At 42.9% G+C, this 20,319-nt stretch overlaps 1 protein-coding gene across 4 annotated transcripts in view; it reads left to right on the top strand.

Annotated features, from left to right (window-relative positions):
* The window catches only part of LOC140493522 (oxysterol-binding protein-related protein 8-like), a 151,717-nt gene that overhangs the window by 63,841 nt on the left and 67,557 nt on the right, over positions 1-20,319 (top strand). For 3 of the 4 annotated variants that reach the window (XM_072592049.1, XM_072592048.1, XM_072592050.1), the window contains 2 exons: positions 15,032-15,179; positions 17,689-17,762. In XM_072592049.1, the coding sequence (XP_072448150.1) occupies positions 15,032-15,179; positions 17,689-17,762 (222 nt within the window). The remainder of the gene's footprint in view (positions 1-15,031; positions 15,180-17,688; positions 17,763-20,319) is intronic. The other variant, XM_072592051.1, reaches the window with a different exon arrangement.

A 20,319-nucleotide genomic window follows, 5' to 3' on the forward strand; every position in this document is an offset into this window, starting at 1 on the left:
GATTCTCAAATAATGAGGATTTAGGCAGAAGGGCCACAGGCCAACACCAGGATAAAACTCATAAAGGAAAAAGCCAAGTCAATCGAAGAACAATGAGTAGAAAACTTGCAATTTTAAAAGCTTACAAATGAGAGCAAACTGGGACAGAAGAGCTCCCCAATTCTGAGATTAAAGTTGCTAATAAAGCTTAAGCGTTAGAATAGGAGGACAGGAAAACTTCTTGATGGCAAGAATAATGCAAGGGTGGAAAGGATAAAAATCCCCTAAAGATCTCTGTGTCAGCACAGGACTAAAGAATTCCCTTGTGATGAGACTTGTGAAAGAGGTTGGATAGATCAGTGAGGGGTGTGGCTAACAATAACAGACTGTTAGAGGGTGTGAGAAAAATCAGTGAGTAAGAACCAGAGCATAGTATGATGCATGTTTCATTGTTGCTTGTTCCTTCTCATGTACTTTTTGCTTTTTCACTCATGGAATGTGAGCGACACTGGCTGGCCAGCATTTATTGCCTGTTCCTAGTTGTCCTTGAGAAGATAGTGGTGAGCTGTCTTTTTAGACTATTGTAGCCCATGTGCTGTAGTTTGACCCACAATGCCCTGAGGCAATTTCACCCAGCAACAGTGAAGGAACAGCGGTATATTTACAAGTCAGGGTGGTGAATAGCTTGGAGGGAACTTCTAGATGATGCTGTTCCCGTGTATCTACTGCCCTTGTCCATCTAGATGGAATTGGTCGTGGATTTGGTAGGTGCTGTCTAAGGATTCTTGATGAATTTCTGCAGTCTATCTCATAGCTAATGTACTGCTGTGTACTGGGCATTGGTGGTGAAGGGAGTAGCTGTGGGGCCAATCAAGCGGGCTGCTCTGTCCTGATGGTGTTTAAGATGCTCGAGTGTTGTTGGAGCTGCATCCATCCAGGCAATTGGGAAGTATGCTCTTATAGCCACTATTTATGTGGCTAATCCAGTTGAGTTTCAATATTGTTAACTCAGGGATTCAGTGATGGTAACACCATTGAATGCCAAGGGCTGGTGTTTAGTTTGTCTTTTATTGGAGATGGTCATAGTTTGTGTGGTGTGAATGTTACTTGCATCCTGTCAGTGCATCTAGATCTTGCTGTATTTGGACATGAACTGCCTCAGTATGTGAAGAGTCATGAATGATTCTGAACATTGTGCAATCTTTGGCGGACACCCCCATTTCTGATCTTTATGATGGAGGGTCAGTCATTGAAGCAGCTGAAGATGGTTGGGCCTCAGACACTACCCTGAGGAACTCCCTGCAGAGATGTCCTGGAGCTGAGATAACTGACCTCCAACAGCCACAACCATTTTCCTTTGTGCCAGATAAGACTCCAACCATTGGAGAGTTTGTGCCCCCCACCCCGGTTCCCATTGATTTCAGTTTTGTTCTTCCTTCTCGATGCCACCCTTGGTCAAGTGTGGCCTTGATGACAAGGGCTGTCACTCTCACTTCATCTGGAATTCAGCTCATTTGTCAATATTTGAACCAACACTGTCATGAGATCAGGAGCTGAATGGTCTGGGCAGACCCCAAACTGGGCATCACTGAGAAGGTTATTGCTGAGCAGGTGCTGCTTGATAGCAGTGTTGGTACCTTCTATCACTTTGTACCAGAAGAGTTTGGCCAGGGTGTTGTCAAGTTCTAAAGCACAAGTCTTCAGTACTATTGCCAGAATAGGTTTTGCACTATCCAATGTCTCCAACTGTTTGATGTCATGTGGAATGAATTGAATTGCTGAAGACTGGTAGCTGTGATGTTGGGATCCAGTGGAAGAGACTGAGAAGAATCATCCACTTAGTACCTTTGGCTGAAGATTGCTATGAATGCTTCAGCCTTATCTTGTACACTGATGTGCTGGTCTCTCCTGCCATTGAGAATGGGGATATTTGTGGAGCCGCCTCCAGAGAGTTTAATTGTCCACCACCACTCACAACTAGATACAGCAGGACTGCAGAGCTTGGATCTGATCTGATGGTTGTGGGATTGCTTAACTCTGACTATCATTTATGGCTTACGCTGTTTGACATCCAAGTAGTCTTCCTTGGTTGCTTTGCCTGGTTGCCACTTCATTTTTTTAATTATGTCTGGTGCTGCTTCTGGCATGCTACCTCCTTCCTTCTCCCATGAGTTGATCCCCTGTCTTGAGGGTAATGTTTGACTGGGAGATATGCCAGACCATGAGGTTACAGATCATGCTGGATTACAATTCCACCACTGCTGTTAGCCTACAGCACCTCAGGGTGCCCAGATGCTCAATCTGTTTGAAGTCTGCCCCATTTAGCACGGTGATAATGCAGCACAACTTGCCAAACATGATTCTTAATATAAAGGTAGAATTACGTCTCCACAAGGACTGTGCAGTGGTCACTCTTACCAATACTGTCATAGACCGATGCACACAGCAGATTGGTAAGCATGAGGTCAAGTATGTTTTCCCTCATGTTGGTTCCCTCACCACTTGGTACAGATCCAGTCTAGCTGCTAGTCCTTTAGGACCTAACCAGCTCGATCAGTAGTGCTGCTGCTGAGTCACTGGTGGTGGGCATTGAAATCCCCTACCTAGAGAACATCAGCACCCTTCCCACCCTCGGTGTTTCCACCAAGTGTTATTCAACATTGAGTATGATTCATCAGCTGAGGGAGGACAGTACGTGATAGTAAGGAGGTTTCCTTGCCCATGTCTAACCTGATGGCATGAGACTTCATGGTGTCTGGAGTCGATGTTGAGGACTCCCAAAGCAACTCCTTACCAACTGTATACCACTCTGCTGCCACCTCTCCTGGGTCTGTATCGAGAAATAGTGATGGTGGTGTCTGACATTGTCTGTCATGTGTGATTCTGAGAGTATGATTATGTCAGGTGTTGATTGATTAGTCTGTGAGACAGCTCTCCCAATTTTAGCAGTAGACAGTAGATGTTAGCAGGGAGGATTTGCAGGGTTGATGGGGCTGTTTCTGGGCCTAGGTTGATGACAGGTGGCCCATCTACTTTCGTTTTTATTTGTGGAGACTTTTGTCGCGATCGGTACAACTGAGTGGCTCGCTAGACCATTTCAGAGGGCAGTTGAAAGTCAAACATATTGCAGACCAGATGAAGATGGCAAATTTCCTTCCCTAAAGGACATTAGTGAGCCAGATGGGTTTTTCCAACAATTGTTAATGATTTCATGGTCATGATTTTTAATTCCAGATATTTTTACTGAATTCAAATTCTACCACCTGCCATGCCAGGTCCCCAGAACATAGCTGAGTTTGAGAGTTAACAGTCTAGTGATGATACCACTCTGTCCCTTTTCCTTCCTGGTAAATCTAATTGGGAAAGTGGTCTTGGAGTAATTGGCTTCGGTAACTGAGAAGGCTGCCAGAGATCCTGCTGGGTTCATTTAGCTAAGTACGGTGCTGTGTTGTGTGAGACTTGTCATACTGTTTATGCAGATACTCAGTGTGAGCTTGGCATGCAGCCGGTCAGAGCCAAAAGGAAACATAATTATTGAATGGAGCTGAGTGCCCACCAAGCATTGCAGATGCAGCATGCCTCATGTCTCATGGGCTCTGAATCTTTGACTGCAGTCATGTAATGAAGGAGGGATTCTCTAGGCTTCCTGCATTACTCAGTCTGACTGACTGGATTGAATAAAGTTAACTTGCCATGTTTTTAGATTAGATTAGATTACTTAGTGTGGAAACAGGCCCTTCGGCCCAACAAGTCCACACCGCCCCGCCGAAGCGCAACCCACCCATACCCCTGCATCTACCCCTTACCTAACACTACGGGCAATTTAGCATGGCCAATTCACCTGACCTGCACATCTTTGGACTGTGGGAGGAAACCAGAGCACCCGGAGGAAACCCACGCAGACACGGGGAGAACGTGCAAACTCCACACAGACAGTTGCCCGAGGCGGGAATTGAACCCGGGTCTCTGGCGCTGTGAGGCAGCAGTGCTAACCACTGTGCAACCGTGCCGCCCCAAAGTTTTGTGAAGTTTTGTGCGATGGCAAAAAAATGTGGGTAAGATGGAAAATCATCATGTGCCAAATGCCTCATTTTTTTCTGGAAAAAATTATGGAGGGTACTGTAGATGTGGTGGAACAGTCATTCTCTTGTTTAACTGTCCACCACCAGAAACACACAGTCTTTAAAATAATGTTTACTTTTGATGATTTGCAGCTGATTGGGTGTTGCTGCTGGTCTTGTGTCCACATGGCGAAATGATCAGGTTTACAATGTGATAGGCCCGCTCGTTCAGGTGAACAAAGTAATTGGGCCCTAACTCCGAGCACATGCTGGTTCCTACTGTCAGGCTGCATGACTACAAAGGGGTTTCTTTGAAAAATAAGTCATTACAAATATCTTTTACTAACCTTCATCTTGAGGGAGCGAAGACAAAAGTCTTTTCATATCCATGTTCCAAGCTTCAGTCTGGGTAGGGCCCATGAAGGGATGATGTGGTTGGTCAGACATCAGCTATTGTTATCCCAGATTTAGGAATGCATCGGGATCAATAATACCCAGTGTTGAGGTTAAAGAAAACTTCAGGTGGTGCTCTGATTATCATCATCTGAAACTTAATCTCCATGCTGAACTGTCCTAGATTTTCCAGAATTTCTTCCCAATGGCAACATGGGTTTTCAATTTAAAATGAAATGCAGGAAGCACTCAATAGGTGAGACAGTATCTGTGGGAAGAGAATCAGAGCTAATGTTTCAGTGATTCGTCAGAAACATTGTCAACGAGGGTCAAGAGAAGGTGGTGGATTTCCTGGACAGGGAATTCGAGGAAATGGAAGAGAAACTGTAGAAAGATACAAGTTCAGGAATAGGTCAGAGGAAAGGCTAGAGAGGAAGTGATTTGGGGATAGTTGGCTGGAATGTGGAAGTGTATCCAACAAGAATTCGTATTCTCAATGCTGGAACGTAGACAAACTGGTACTTCAAAAATTATGTAGCACCATCTGGTCACAAAAGAATTGGCCTGTCTGTTATAGATTTAAATAAAAGCATTTGAAAGACAACTTTCTCAAGTTCCAAACTGCATTCTGTTTCCGTGTTTGTTTGTGGTTTCCTGTTCAAGTGAATGTTAAAACACACAATTGCAGGTCTGTGAAGTATTAGGAAAGCTGAGTAAATCATCTTACTTGTTGGTTCTCTCACAAGTTTAATTTTTACCAATGGTCTCTGAGTCACAAGGTTGTGCATTGAAGTCCTGCTTGAAGGCAAAAATCAAGGGTGGCAGCCTTACAAAATATTGAAGGAGCTGGAGGTACAATCTTTCAGATTGGAAGTTAAACTGAGGCCCTGACCACCCTCAGGTAAATGTAAATGATCCCATAACACTATTTTGAAGGAGAGCAGGAGAACTATCTCCAGTATCTTGATCAACTATTTATCTCTCAATGATCATTATCACTGTTGTGCACAGCAAGATCCCACAAACATTTTCTGAAATTACAGGAGTGACTATAATTCCAAAAATATTTCATTGCCTGCAGAAGGCTGTGGAATGTCCAGTGGCTGTGAAAGGCAATTTATAAATTGCTCTTACAATGGGAAATCAGGAGGGCAAAAAGGAGAAATGAGATAGCTTTGGTAAATTGGGTTAAGAGAATCCAAGGGATTTTATAAACACATTAATGACAAAAGGGTGACGAGGGAGTGAATAGGACCCTTCAAAGATCAGCAAGGCAGCCTATGTGTGGAGCCGTAGGAGCTGGGAGAGATATTAAACGAGTATTTTTGCATGAGTGTTTACTGTGGAGAAAGACATGGGTGAGACAGAATGTGGGGAAATACATGATGGCCATCTTGGAAAAATGTCCATATTATAGAGGAGGTGGTGCTGGATGTCTTAAAATGCATAAAGGTGGATAAATCCACAGGACCTGATCAGGTGTACTCTAGAACTCTGTGGGAAGCTAGGGAAGTGATTGCGGGGCCTCTTGGTGAGATATTTGGATCGTTGATAGTCACAGGTGAGGTGCCAGAAGACTGGAGATTGGCTAACATGGTGCTACTATGTGGTGGTAAGGAAAGGCCAGGGAACTAGAGACTTTGGAGGGAATTCTGAGGGATAGGATTTACATGTATTTGGAAAGGCAAGGACTGGTTAGGAATAATCAACATGTCTTTGTGCGTGGGAAATCATGTCTCACTAAGTTGGAGTTTTTTTGTTGAAGTAATGAAGAGGATTGATGAGGGCAAAGTGATGGACGCGATCTATATAGTCGTCAGTAAGACGTTTGATCAGTTTCCTCATTGTGGACTGGTTAGCAAAGTTAGATCATGTAGAAAATAGGGAGAATTAGCCATTTGGATACAGAAATGGGCTCGAAGGTATGATAGAGGGTGGTGGTGGAGAGTTGCCTTTCAGACTGGAGGCCTGCGACTAATGGTGTGTCATGAGGATCGATGCTGGGGTCCACTGTTTTTCGTCATTTATATTAATGATTTGATTATGAACGTGGGAGGTATGGTTAGTAAGTTTGCAAATGACACCAACATTCGTGGTGTAGTGGACAGGGAAGAAGGTTACATCACATTACAATGGGATCTTGATCAGATGGGCCTATGAGCCGAGGAGGGGCAGATGGAGTTGAATTTAGATAAATGTGAGGTGCTGCATTTTGGAAAGGCAAATCCGAGCAGGACTTATCCATTTAATTGTAGGGTCCTGGGGAGTGTTGTGTAACAAAGAGGCCTTGGAGTGCAGGTTCATAGCTCCTTGAAAGTAGAGTCACAGGTAAATAAGATAGTGAAGAAGTGCTTGGTATACTTTGCTTTATTGGTCAGAGCATTGAGTATAGGAGTTGGGAGGCAGTGTTGCAGCTGTACAGGATGTTGGTTAGGCCACTTTTGGAATATTATGTGCAATTCTGGTCTCCCTGCTACTGGAAGGATGTAGTGAAACTTGAAAAGGTTCAGAAAAGATTTACACGGATGTTGCCAGGGTTGGAGGGTTTGACTATAAGGAAACGCTGAATAGGCTGGTGCTGTTCATCCCTGGAGCATTGGAGGCTGAGGAATGACCTTTATAGAAGTTTATAAAACATGAGGGGCATGGATAGTGTAAATGGACAAGGTCTTTTCCCTTGGGTGGGAGAGTCCAGAACTTGAGGGCATAGATTTAAGGTGAGTGGAAAAGGGTTTAGAAGAGACTAAAAGGGCAACCTTTGCTCTCTCAGCGTGATGCATGTATGGAATGAGCTGGCAGAGGAAGCAGTGGAGACTAGTACATTTACAACACTTCAAAGGCAAATGGGACTAGATTGATTTGATTTGATTTGATTTGATTTTTAGGATACCAAGTCGGCATGGACGAGTTGAACTGAAGGGCCTGTTTCCGTGCTGTACGTCTGTATGACTCTAGGCTGTAAAATTTTTCTTTATCTGTCACTAAACTGGTGATTTACAACCCCCTCTAGTGACAGAAAATTGAATTTTCATTTACTCTGCGAGTTTCAATTTATTCAAATTGTCATTTACAAAGACTAAATATATTTAATGTAATTTGATCTCTGTGCAATCATTTAAATCCCCATTTCCCTATTTGTTGTTAGTCTCCATCAGAGTAGGAAGCTCAAATTTGATGCTATTGTGGGCTTCTCTGGATATTCCTGCCAATGTCATTCCTCTGTCACTAGCTCAAGGACTTCTGACTTGTAAAACTGGAATTATAATACAGCTAAAGGTAACTGCCAAACAGTTTTGGTGAGCTGTCAGAAAATATCTAAATTTAAACCAAGAGCCGAGAGACTGCTTCTTAAAACCAAAGGGAGGTCCCTTCAGTTTCATTTGCTCTTTGGCTTCAGTAGAACAAATATTAAAGCAGAACTGATAATGTTGCCCTTGTTCTGTCGTGGTGAAATTTGGTAACCCGCCTGGCAAGTAAATGGCTGTAGTTGTCAGGCTTAAATAGCTCTTCTCCCCCCCCCACCCCGTTTTTATTTGCTGGCCAAATCTAAACACTTAGTCCTCACCTACTTCCTCCTTACACACGGAGAAGATGACTTGGATATCATTATTTACAAGAGCTGGAAATTTCCAATATTTGCTTTGGTTCTGGACTGTTGATTTGACTTTTGTCATCTTATCAGGAGAACATAGTAATTTTCAGATTTAAATTCAGGGAGCGCGTGCATAGTCAGAGAAAAACAGTACGGCAGAGAGTGAGGTTACAATTGTTTTATATGAAACCTTTTAACAATGCACATGTGGCAAGAGTTTTGTTTATAAATTGCAGTTTAAGATGTCATGCTGGAGTATAAGTATGCAAAGTCAGTGCTCCAGTTGTTAGTGTATGTGCCATGGGATAGAATGAAATAGCCAACATGATGTTTGGCATACGTATTTGGGTCATCTATTATAGTTTAATGGTTTCCTTCAGATGTAGCATCACCTTTGTCTGACTGACCAGGAAAACAGTCACAATGTACAAATCCTTGATTTCAAGTTGCTGTAATTGATTGTTGAGATGTGACTTCATTCATAAAAACATGTCTCACTTCACTGGGTGAATGGCAAGGATGTTGACAGCTGGTATTGGCAGATTCATTCTATTGTTTATGGGTAGGTCATGTTGGAGCAACCTCCCACTTTGCTGAATAGATGCCATGTCATGGGTACGCAGTAATAGCTTGCAGAGGGAAGAACTAACTTCAATGCATAATTCTTAAGATCAACATGTGGGATGTTACGAGGACTTGGAGACTTTACTAGCGTACCTGATGCTGGTTTGTCAGCTAGAATTAACTGAATTTGATGCACACTGCCATCTAAGGTGTGGCTATCAGGAGGTGAGCAGGCAAAATCATCCATTTGGCCCTGCTAGCTAAAGCTATTCCCTCACACCTCAGGTTGTCTGTTGCAATTGTAAACTGTTTGAGAGTGTGGATTTACATAGAGCTTTTTTTCTGATAGTTGCCTAGTTGCATTTATGCAGCAACCATCATGTAGATGAGCCTATCAAGAGGTGTTTTACAAGCAGGAGCAGTGAATACCAGCAAAAAGTGACAGAAATTAGGGTACAGTGTCCCTGCTGAGAACCAAATTGCCAGTTGCATTCTGGTTACAAACAAAATACTGATGCTGTTGAGCTCTGTTTGAAATGAAGAATCACACCTGCTCCAGTGCAGAAGAAGGCCTTGAGTATTTTAACTTTGTACCAATCTCCTGCCTTTGTAATTGTGCACAGTTTTTCTAGTTAAACAATCATTCAGTGCCTTCTCAAATGTCTCGATTGAACCTACTTTCACCAAGCTTCCAGGCACTATGTGCCACATCATAACTACTCACTGTTTTGAAATGATATTTCTCATTTGACGTTTGCAGATTTTGCAAATCATGTCATCTGGTTCTCCATCCATTTACAAGTGGGAACACTTGCTCACTATCCACTCTGTCCAGACAGGTCGTGATTTTGAAAACTTATACCAAATCACCCCTTAACCTTTTCTTCTTCCTTTAGTTTAGTGCCCAGAACTGCACACAGTAATGCAACTGGGATCTAACTTCAAACTTGTACATTTATTGAAATTTCCTTGCTCTTGTATTCTGCCCCCATTAATGAAGTCTGGAATATTGTTTGCTTCATTAACAGCTCTCTGTACCAGTCCTACAACCTTTAATGACTTATATACATACACATCCAGATCACTCTGCTCATGTACCCTTTTAGTTTATACTGTATGCCACAGTGCATTGCCTCACACTTCTCTGTATTGAATTTTACCTGTCTTCTATGCATCTGTTCCCTTAATACCTTTTTGAAGTTTTATATTATCCTACCCACGGTTTACAATCCTCCCAAGTTTTCTGTTCTCCACAAACTTTGAAATAATCCACAAGATCCAGATCACTTCTGCATATCAGGAAAAGCAAGGCCCCAATACTGAACCCTGGAAACACCACTATAAAATATCTTCCAGACTGAAAAATATCCATTATCTCTCTGTTTCATACCCCTCAGCTGGTACTATGTGCCTACTGTCCCTTTTTATTCCATGACCTATATATTTCCTTACAAAGCTGGTGTGTGGTATTGTGTTGAATGCGTTTGGAAGTCTACGTGCACCATATCAACATCCTTCCCCTCCTCAGCCCTCTTTATTAACTCCTCAAAACATGCTAGCAAGTTAGTTCAATATGATTTCCCCTTAACAGATCCATGCTAATCCTTCTGAATCAATTCACAATTTACTGCAAGAATATTCATTCTCTCTAAATAATTCTGGCTAGAAATTTCCCCACCCCCAAATTTAAACCAGTCTGCAGTTGCTGGACTGATCCTTGCAACCTTTTCTGTGTGAAAAAGTCTCTTTTATATCTTTCCCCACTCATCCTAAACCTATGCCTTCTAGTTCTGAACTCCCCCACCCCAGGGAAAAGACCTTGTCTATTTATCCTATCTATGCCCCTCATGATTTTATAAAACCTCAGCCTCCAACACTCCAAGGAAAACAGCCCCAGCCTGTTCAGCCTCTCCCTATAGCTTAAATCCTCCAAACCTGGCAACATCCTTATAAATCTTTTCTGAACCCTTTCAGATTTCACAACATCTTTCCGATAGGAAGGATACCAGAATTGCACGCAATATTCCAACAGTGGTCTAACCAATGTCTTCTACAGCCGCAACATGACATCCCAACTCCTGTACTCGGTACTCTGACCAGTAAAGGAAAGTATACCAAACACTGCCTTCACTGTCCTATCTATCTGTGGCTCTACTTTCAGGAGCTATGTACCTGCACTCCAAGGTGTCTTTGTTCAGCAACACTCCCTAGGATCTTACCAATAAGTGTATAAGTCCTGCTAAGATTTGCTGTCCCAAAATGCAGCACCTTGCATTTATCTAAATTAAACTCCATCTGTCACTCCTCAGCCCATTGGCCCATCTGGTCCAGATCCCATTGTAATCCGAGGTAACCTTCTTTGCTGTCCACTACACTTCCAATATTGGTGTCATCTGCAAACGTACTAACTATATATCTCTTATGCTTACATCCAGATCTTATATAAAAATGATGAATAGTGGACCCAGCACCGATCCTTGTGGCACTCCACTGGTCATAGGCCTCCAGTCTGAAAAACAACACTCTACCACCACCATCCGTCTTCTACCTTTTGAGCTAGTTCTGTATCTAAATGGTTAGTTCTCCCTGTATTCCATGAGATCTAATCTTGCTTACCAGTCTCCCATGGGGGAACCTTGTCGAACACCTGACTGAAGTCCATACAGATCACGTCCAACACTCTGCCCTCATCAATCCTCTGTTACTTCTTCAAAAAACTCTCAAATTTGTGAGACATGATTTCCCACGCACAAAGCCATGTTGACTATCCCTAATCAGTCCTTGCCTTTCCAAATACATGTACATTCTGTCCCTCAGGATTCCCTCCAACAACTTGCCCACCACTAACGTCAGGCTCGCCGGTGTATAGTTCCCTGGCTTGTCCTTACCACCTTTCTTAAATAGCGGCTTCACGTTGTCAATCTCCAGTCTTCTGGCACCTCACCTGTGACTATCAATGATACAAATATCTCAGCAAGAGGCCCAGCAATCGCTTCTCTAGCTTCCCACAGAGATCTAGGGTACACCTGATCAGGTCCTGGGGATTTATCCACCTTTACCCGTTTCAAAACGTTCAGCACTTCCTCCTCTGTAATGTGGACATTTTGCAAGATGTCACCATCTATTTCCCTACAGTCTATATCTTCCATGTCCTTTTCCACAGTAAACACCAATGCAAAATACTCGTTTAGTATCTCCCCCATCTCTTGCGGCTCCACACAAATGTTGCCTTGTTGATCTTTGAGGGGCCCAATTCTCTTCCTAGTTACCCTTTTGTCCTTGATGTATTTGTAAAAACCCTTTGGATTCTCCTTAACTCTATTTGCCAAAGCTATCGCGTGTCCCGTTTTTGCTCTTTATTATTTCCCTCTTAAGTATACTCCTACTGCCTTTATACTCTTCCAAGGATTCTCTCAATCTATCCTGAGTATACATTACATATGCTTCCTTTTATTTTCTTACCCATGCCCTCAATTTCTTTAGTCATCCAGTATTCCCTATACCTACCAGCCTTTCCTTTTCACCCTAACAGGAATATATTGTCTCTGGACTCTCAGTTATCTCATTTTTTGAAGGCTTCCCATTTTCCAGCCGTCCCTTTTATCTGCGAACATCTGCCTCCAATCAGCTTTTGAAAGTTCTTGCCTGATACCATCAAAATTGACCTTTCTCCAATTTAGAACTTCAGCTTTTAGATCTGGTCTATCCTTTTCCATCACTATTTTAAAACTGATAGAATTATGGTCGCTGGCCCCAAAGTGCTCCCCCACTAACCTCAGTCACCTGCCCTCCCTTATTTCCCAAGAGTAGGTCAAATTTTTTTACCTTCTCTACTGGGTGCATCCACATACTGAATCAGAAAATTTTCTTGTGCATGCTTAACAAATTCCTCTCCATCTAAACCCTTAACACTATGGCAGTCCCAGTCTATGTTTGGAAAGTTAAAATCCCCTACCATAACCACCTTTATTATTCTTACAGATAACTGAGATCTCCTTACAAATTTTGTTTCTCAATTGCCCTCTGACTATTGGGGGGGTCTTTAATATAATCCCAATAAGGTGATCATCCCTTTCTCAGTTCCACCCAAATAACTTCCCTCAATTCCCAACCCCCCCCCCCCCCCCCCCCCCCCCCGCCCCACCAAGCACCTCTAGCAAATTTCCCTACAAGTATATTCGTCCCCTTCCAATTCAGGTGCAATCCATCCTTGTACAGGTCACTTCTGTCCCAGAAGAGCTTCCAATGATCCAAAAATGTGAGTCCTTCTCCCATACACCAGCTCCTCAGCCATGCATTCATCTGCTCTATCCTCCTATTCCTACACTCTCTAGCTCGTAACACCTGGAGTAATCCAGATATTACTATGTTCGAGGACCTCCTTTTTTTAAATTCCTGCCCAACTCTCTCTATGTTGTCCCTTCAGAATCTCATCCTTTTCTCTTCTCATGTCATTGGTTCCAATGTGTACAATAGCCTCCTGCTGGGCCCTCTTCCCCCTTGAGAATATTCTGCACCCTCTGAGACATCCTTGATCCTGGCACCAGGGAGGCAACACAACACTCTGATTTTTCGCTGCTGGCCGCAGAAACATCTTTTTGTGACTCAAACTAGATCTCTCGGAACCCGATGTACCCCTCTTTGCTGGTCTCAATACCAGAAACTTGGCTGTTTGTGCTACATCCCCCTGAGAGTCCATCACCCCCTACCTTTTCCAAAACAACATACTTATGTGAAATGGGGATAACCACAGAAGATTACTGCTCTAGCTGCCTACCTCTCTATCTTTCCTGAGTTCACCCATCTATGTGACTGTATCTGCAGCGTTTCTCCTTTCCTATAGCTGCCGTCCATCACGTCACCCTGCTCTTGTAAATTCGTCATTGCATCTAACTTTCACTCCAACCAATCCATCCAATCCGATAGGATTTGCAACCAACAGCATTTATTGCAGATATAATCCTCAGTAACCCGTAAACTCTCTCTGAACTCCCACATCTGACAAGAAAAGCATATCACTCTACTAAGGGTCATTTTTGTTTCTTCCAATCTGCAGACCCAGAAAATAACAGTCTTATTCCTCTGCAAAAAACTGCTGTAGGCTAACTTAATACTCATGGCTTATATTTTTTAAGTTTTATCAAGAGACTTTGCTCAATAAGACATATAATCAAACAAGAACACACTCTACTCACTACTGCAGACTTACAGCAAGGCCATATTTAAAACTATTCACTTATCTGTTTCTGTACTGTGACTTCTCCCAAACAGGTTCCTCCAAGGTTAGTTGTGAATTTCACTATTTGTTCATTTTCCCAGACGCACTCCGATGTCTAGCGATACATGAATTCAATAGCAAAGGCAGTAACTGCACAGGTTCACTGCTGTGTCAGTCAGTAGTGTGGTTTTCTTTCTGTGTCTCTCCTGCACTGAGCTGACTATGTCTGTTCCTCTCCCTTTTAAAAGTGCCATTGTTTTGACTTTCTTTGTCTCTGAAGCTCCAAAACAATGCAACAGCATATCCTGGAATTTGAGGAAATCCCCTCCAACACCTAAAATAGCTCAATAAAGGAGCAGCCTGTTACAGCCAAATATTTTTCCCATCTTCCATCAATGGATAGAAATATCCAGGTTGATATTTCCTCTTGGATATTTGCAGGTGTACCCAACTCTGGTGCACTGTGCAGTTTTCTCAGCACAAATTTCAAGTTCCCTGCCCGGATGTGTTCTTTGCTTGGCAGCCATGTTTCTTATGGGCTGTGGAGGAGAGTTGGGCGTTTGTCAATTCTGCAGCTAATCATGGAGCAGGACTGTATTAATGAAGATCTAGTGCAACCCTTGTTGTGTGTTACTCATCCCCAGAAAGCCTGTTTGGAGACTCTGCATGAGTGAATATTGGTGTTTGAAATGGCAATATCTAAGCTCACAGGTGGCTTAATGGTTAGCACTGTTGTCTCACAACACCAGGGTCCTGGGCTTGATTCCACCATCTGACAACTGTGTGGGGTTTGCACATTCTCCCCATGTCTCCGTGGATTCCCTCCCACAGTCCAAAGATGTGCTATGGTAAATTGCCCATCGTGTCCATGGATGTGTAGGTTAATTGGGTTAGCCATGGGAAATGCAGGGTTACAGGATAGGGTAGGGCGGATGGGTCTGGTTTGGATGCTGTTCGGAGGGCTGGTGTGGACTCAATGGGCTGATTGGCCTGCTTCCACACTGTAGAGATTCTATGGTTGGTCGTGTAGATTGGTTTCTGGTGTGCAGCTATTAGTTGCATAACTGCCCCTTCATGAAAACTTACTCATTCAGGAATAAGGGAGAGGCTTAATTGGGAAAGAATTCTTGGAATTAATTTGCAGTGTTCTGGAAAGAGCATTTTAGGTCCTTGTAAGTATGCTTTCCAGTTGGGATTCATTTAGTACTTTGCTGTATTCTATAGAAAACTCATGCGGTGAAGGAGGATCATGTGTTACGGCGCAGGTTTTCACTCTGTACTGGATTGGCAACACCACAGAAAATCGACCCTCGCAAGTTGACCCGAAACTCTTCTTTTGGAGGTTACAATGGGATTTGTCCTTTGACCCCAGGTTTGTTGAATTTGATCTACTTTAAGATTTATTCCACCAAATTCTGATAACTGTGCAGAGAAAATAGTGCAAAACGGCAGCAGGCAAATGCTGTCGTATATTGCACATAAAACAAATGCTGTCCTGGTGCGACTTCTATTCTTGCAATAAATGGTATTTTTGAAATACACTTAATGGCTTAGGTTCTCTATGATTGAATACCAACTAAGAGCTGAGCTCACCAAGTCTCCTTATGCTGATCTGACTGGACAGTCCATATTAAATGCTGAGTGAATTCCCCACCCCTCTGATGAAGGTAACATGGTACTGAGCAATACATACCAGAGATTCTCTAGTTTGATTCTTATTTAATACTGAGTTCACAGAACAGCAGTAGGACCACAACATTAATCTCTGAGTTACAGGGTTAGGGAGGGGAAGGTTCAGTCATGGATCCCACTCTTGTTGATCATGCGGAAAGTGAGAGTGTGCCTCTCTTGTAAGGATAGAATTGCATTCGTATGTAGTTCCCCAGTAGGTAAATAGTCTGTAAACCTTCACTGCCCAGGCTTACAACTTGCAGTTTTAAAAGGCTCTTACATTTGTAGGACACAAAGTCAGCCCATTCACATGATCAGGATGCTGTGTCAAAACAGAAATTTGTGGTTAAGCACTGTTAAAGCCACACGTACTGGAAGGTGACCTACCTACTCTGAACCCGAGTTGATGTGTCTCCAGGCATTATTTGATGTGCTTTTCTCATGGTCCTGGAAGCAATTTACTATTCACACCAATTTATTAATAGAGCATGTGCTTTCCAATGTGGCTATAATGAACACACACCCTAAATGTCTTACCCACTGCAAACATTCCAGTCTCTATGGTAACTGCATGTAGACCAAGTTTTGAGTGTCCAAGTCTGACCAGCCCAGGGTACTAGGCCACCTGCACTTACCATGTAACTTATTGTGTGGTTGGACATAAATACCCTGTCACTCTGCAGGGTATTTTTAGTTGAGTGAATTTTAAATGTCATTGCTGTTGTGGTATCTCACTTTGTAAAGTCAGCCTGAGATGTGGTTTAGCAGACTCGATGCTGTGACTATATCAATACAATATTACAATGGGGCAGAGTGTCATTGTCATTGCATTGCCCAGCATGAATAGAAATCTGGATGTGATGAAGTGAAAAGCTGTTTATTTAAGCAGGTGACATCCATTCAGAGATGAATGAAGGGCATTTCTTGAGTTACAGGGAGCTGATTATCGATTAATTGCAAAGGTTTGCCATTTTCAAATTCATCTTGAATGAAAAATCGATCAAGTTTCATTTAAATTAATGATACATTAACAAAGTTACTCTCCTAGAAATTTCTTGTGACAATGGCCCAGAAATTCCAATCAGGGTCAGGAACACTATTATCGAACCCCTACGGTGCAGAAGCAGGCCATTCAGCTCGTCAAGTCCACACCAACCTTCTGAAGAACATCCTGTCCATAACCATCCGCCTACCCTAACCCTATTACTCTGCATTTCCCCTTGGTCAATCCACCTAACCTGCACATCTTTGGACTGTGGGGGGAGCTCGGACCACCCAGGGGAAATCTCATGCAGACACTGGGAGAATGTGCAAACTCCACACATACAGTTGTCAGAGGCTGGAATCAAACAGGTCCCTGGCAGCTTGAGGCAGCAATGTTACCCATTGAGCCACCGTTTCGCCCCCCCCGCCCCAAAATTGGAAACAGGATTTCTGACCACAATCAGACACAACAAAAATACTTGCATTTTAGTTGACTTCTCCTCTCATAGTTCCTGGACAGGTGGAGTCCTGTCCAGGAAACATCAGAGCCAGTAGAAGACTGTTGTCAAACTCGTGCCCCTTTTAAGTGCCATATAAATATCCAGCAACTTTGATAACCCTTGTACAAAGGAAAGTATGTGAGGTAAGTTTTGGGGTTAGGGTACCAGGTGGGTAAATTACTAAGGGGTTGATGCGAGGTGGTGATGGGTTAGAGTATTAGGTAAGTGGATGTGTTTAGGTTAAGTCAAGCTGTCGGTTTGGGAAGAGGGGGAGGGAGGGTGAAGACTGTGGGCTATGTCATGTTGGGGTTAAGCATGGAAAGTACATTTAAAAGCCATTCTGCATACCATCAGTGTAGACCCCAGGTGCTTGGACTCGGTGGTGCAGTCCTATCCTGGCTTCTAGGCTAGGAGGCCTGGGTTCAAGTTCCACCTGCTCATCTGAACAGGTTAATTAAAAATATTTAGCTTGGATATCTGATGGGCATGGACGGGTTGGACCGAAGGGTCTGTTTCCATGCTGTACATCTCGATGACTCTATAAGTACTAAGACCCTCTCAACAAATTTGTGTAGGACAGTGTTCCAGTCTGCTTTCACCATGAAAGCACCGAACCAATCTTGGGTGGGGCTTTATCAGCTATTGTGCTGCCATTTTAGCATAAGTTCATAATCCATCATCCTTTATCCAGGGTAATGCTCCTTCTTCTTTCCTCATTTACTACAGACTCTGAAATGGAAAAGAATGGATTTTCGGCTCTTACTGATGAAGTCACTTCAACGCCCATCTCTAGCAGTAAGGTAGGATTCTGGTGTTTCTGTCTACCATTACCCTATACATTGAGTGGGAATAACCTCCAGCCTTAAAAGGCAAGGACAGCATAAACTAAACATTCTGGACTGGGTCCAAATCAACCATATTTCTTCTTGGAGCACATCCCTCCCCTCCCAAAAACTAGCCAGAGCAACTGTGCAGAAGCGTTTAATAGAGTAGAAATTCCTGTGTCAAGTACTCTGTTTTCACACATTGTAGGACGCCATAAGGACATTTCAGATTCAGGTTAGTCACTGCCGGCAAGTGCTGAGAACTATAACAGGCATAGAAGGAGGCTATTCAGCCCATCATGCCTGCTCTGCAGTACAGAATATTGGCAAAACCTTCTCCCTCCCTGCAGCCACTTGAGCTATCCTCTCTGACATTGTTTCTTCCTATCTGGTATGGAGAAAGCAATGGTCACAATAACAGAGACCTGGAGACCATTGAGAACTGAAGGAAATTAAGCTGAGGAGTAACAACTCTGTCTGGAAGATGTTATGATGGCGTTAAGAGCTTGATTTTATATTTTACAGATGACGGCTTGCATGTTAATGAAACTCCAGTAATTCCCATGAAAAAAAATCATGATTTCACTTCCATGATTGATCTGCCGTTGATCTTATTTGTTTTAAACCCATCACAAATATAACACAGAGCTGATCAGAACCTCATTAAAAATTTGAATGAAGCATTGGTGCTGCTTCACTGAAAATAAATGAGTAAAATTGTAAGATCAATCAGTTTTTCAGCAAATAGTAGCACATGTGGGTTGTAGAGCAATAAAATCCCTGGCTTGTTCCTTGGTCCAAGATTTATTGTTGTTCAACTTGAGTGACTGTGAAAATTATCTCTGCGTTAGGAAGACAAACAGTGAGGATTTCTGCTTAAGATTGCAATCTAACATCTGGTAAATGTGAAAGGCTGTTATATCCTGCTGTGATCACTGGCCAAGTTTAAACATAAATAATGAGTGAGAAAATAAAGCATGCAGACATCAACTGATCTCCTTTTGCTCCAGATCTTCAAGTGCCAGCCTGCAGACAAATTGATTAAGTCTGCATGATATCACAACCAGGCTGAGCACATTGGATGCAACAAGTTTCATGACCTGATGATGATATATTAACTGTAATGCTAAACATTTGTGCAGCAGAACTTGCCACACCACTAGCCAACTTGTGCCACTCGTTATAAGACAGAGTCCCTTGAACAAAGAGCCTAGTTATTCTTTGTCCACAAAAGGCAGGACGAAGCTGGTCTGTTCAATTGATATCTCATCAGCCGATTTTCAATCATTAGCTAAGTGATGGAAGGGCTCATTGACAGTGCTATCAAGTGGTACTGAGCAATAACGTGCTCAGTTTGGCTTAAACTAGGACCACCTGGCTCCAAGTCTTATTCCAGCCTCAGCCCAAACTTGGAAAAATGCTTTAAATTCCAGAGGGGGAGTGAGAAGAGTGTCTTTAGTATCAAGTCAGCATTTTACAGAGTATGGCATCAAGACTGCCATTGTTTTTTAATTTTACTCAATGAATGAGAAATCTCTGCACTGGTAGGAGTCATACTTAGCACAAAAACAAGATATTTGTGACTATTGGAGGGCCTTATATCAGACCTAGACCCAAAGATCTTCAGCTGCTTCGCCCTTGACTTTCCCATGATATTTGGTTCCATTTGTAACTCCTCAGATAATAATAAAGCAATCCATATCCCCGGTCACATTCAGGCTTGGACAGATTAGTGACATTTAGAGTCATAGAGATGTACAGCATGGAAACAGATCCTTCAGTCCAACCCATCCATGCCGACCAGATATCCCAGCCCAATCTAGTCCCACCTGCCAGCACCCGGCCCATGTCCCTCCAAAACCTTCCTATTCATATACCCATCCAAATGCCTCTTAAATGTTGCAGTTGTACCAGCCTCCATCACATCCTCTGGCAGCTCATTCCATACCCGTACCACCCTCTGTGTGGAAAAAGTTGCCCCCTTAGGTGTCTCTTATATCTTCCCCTCTCGCCCTAAACTATGTCCTCTAGTTCTGGACCCCCTGACCCCAGGGAAAAGACTTTGCCTATTTACCCTTTCCATAACACTAAATGCACCACCTTAAATACTGAATCCTTTTACCACCATATCAACAGTATGTACCTTCTACAAGATGAACTGCAACACTTCCCATGGCTTTTGTAAACATTCTGCTTGAAGCTCTACAGCCTTCTACCGTCTCTGCCACCAGAAGGATATGTGCAGCTCTTGGAAATATATCTATATTCTCCAATTGTAACTCGAATTATACCTTGGGAATCCTGACCTAATGACACTAAGGGAGTGTATACACTACACAATTGACTGCTTCTTAAATTGAATAGCTACCACCAGCTAAAGAGCATATCGCGATGGGCAGTAAATACTGACCTTGTTAATATGGCCATGTGCTGTGAATGAAAAGCTTGATTGTCATATGCACTAGCCAAATCAAAAACTATCCTGATTAGATATCGCTGTAATGTCCAGGTCCCAGCATTAACCTCGTCTCTC

This window comes from Chiloscyllium punctatum, chromosome 22 (assembly GCF_047496795.1).
Source record: "Chiloscyllium punctatum isolate Juve2018m chromosome 22, sChiPun1.3, whole genome shotgun sequence".
Classification (NCBI taxonomy): Eukaryota; Metazoa; Chordata; class Chondrichthyes; order Orectolobiformes; family Hemiscylliidae; genus Chiloscyllium; species Chiloscyllium punctatum.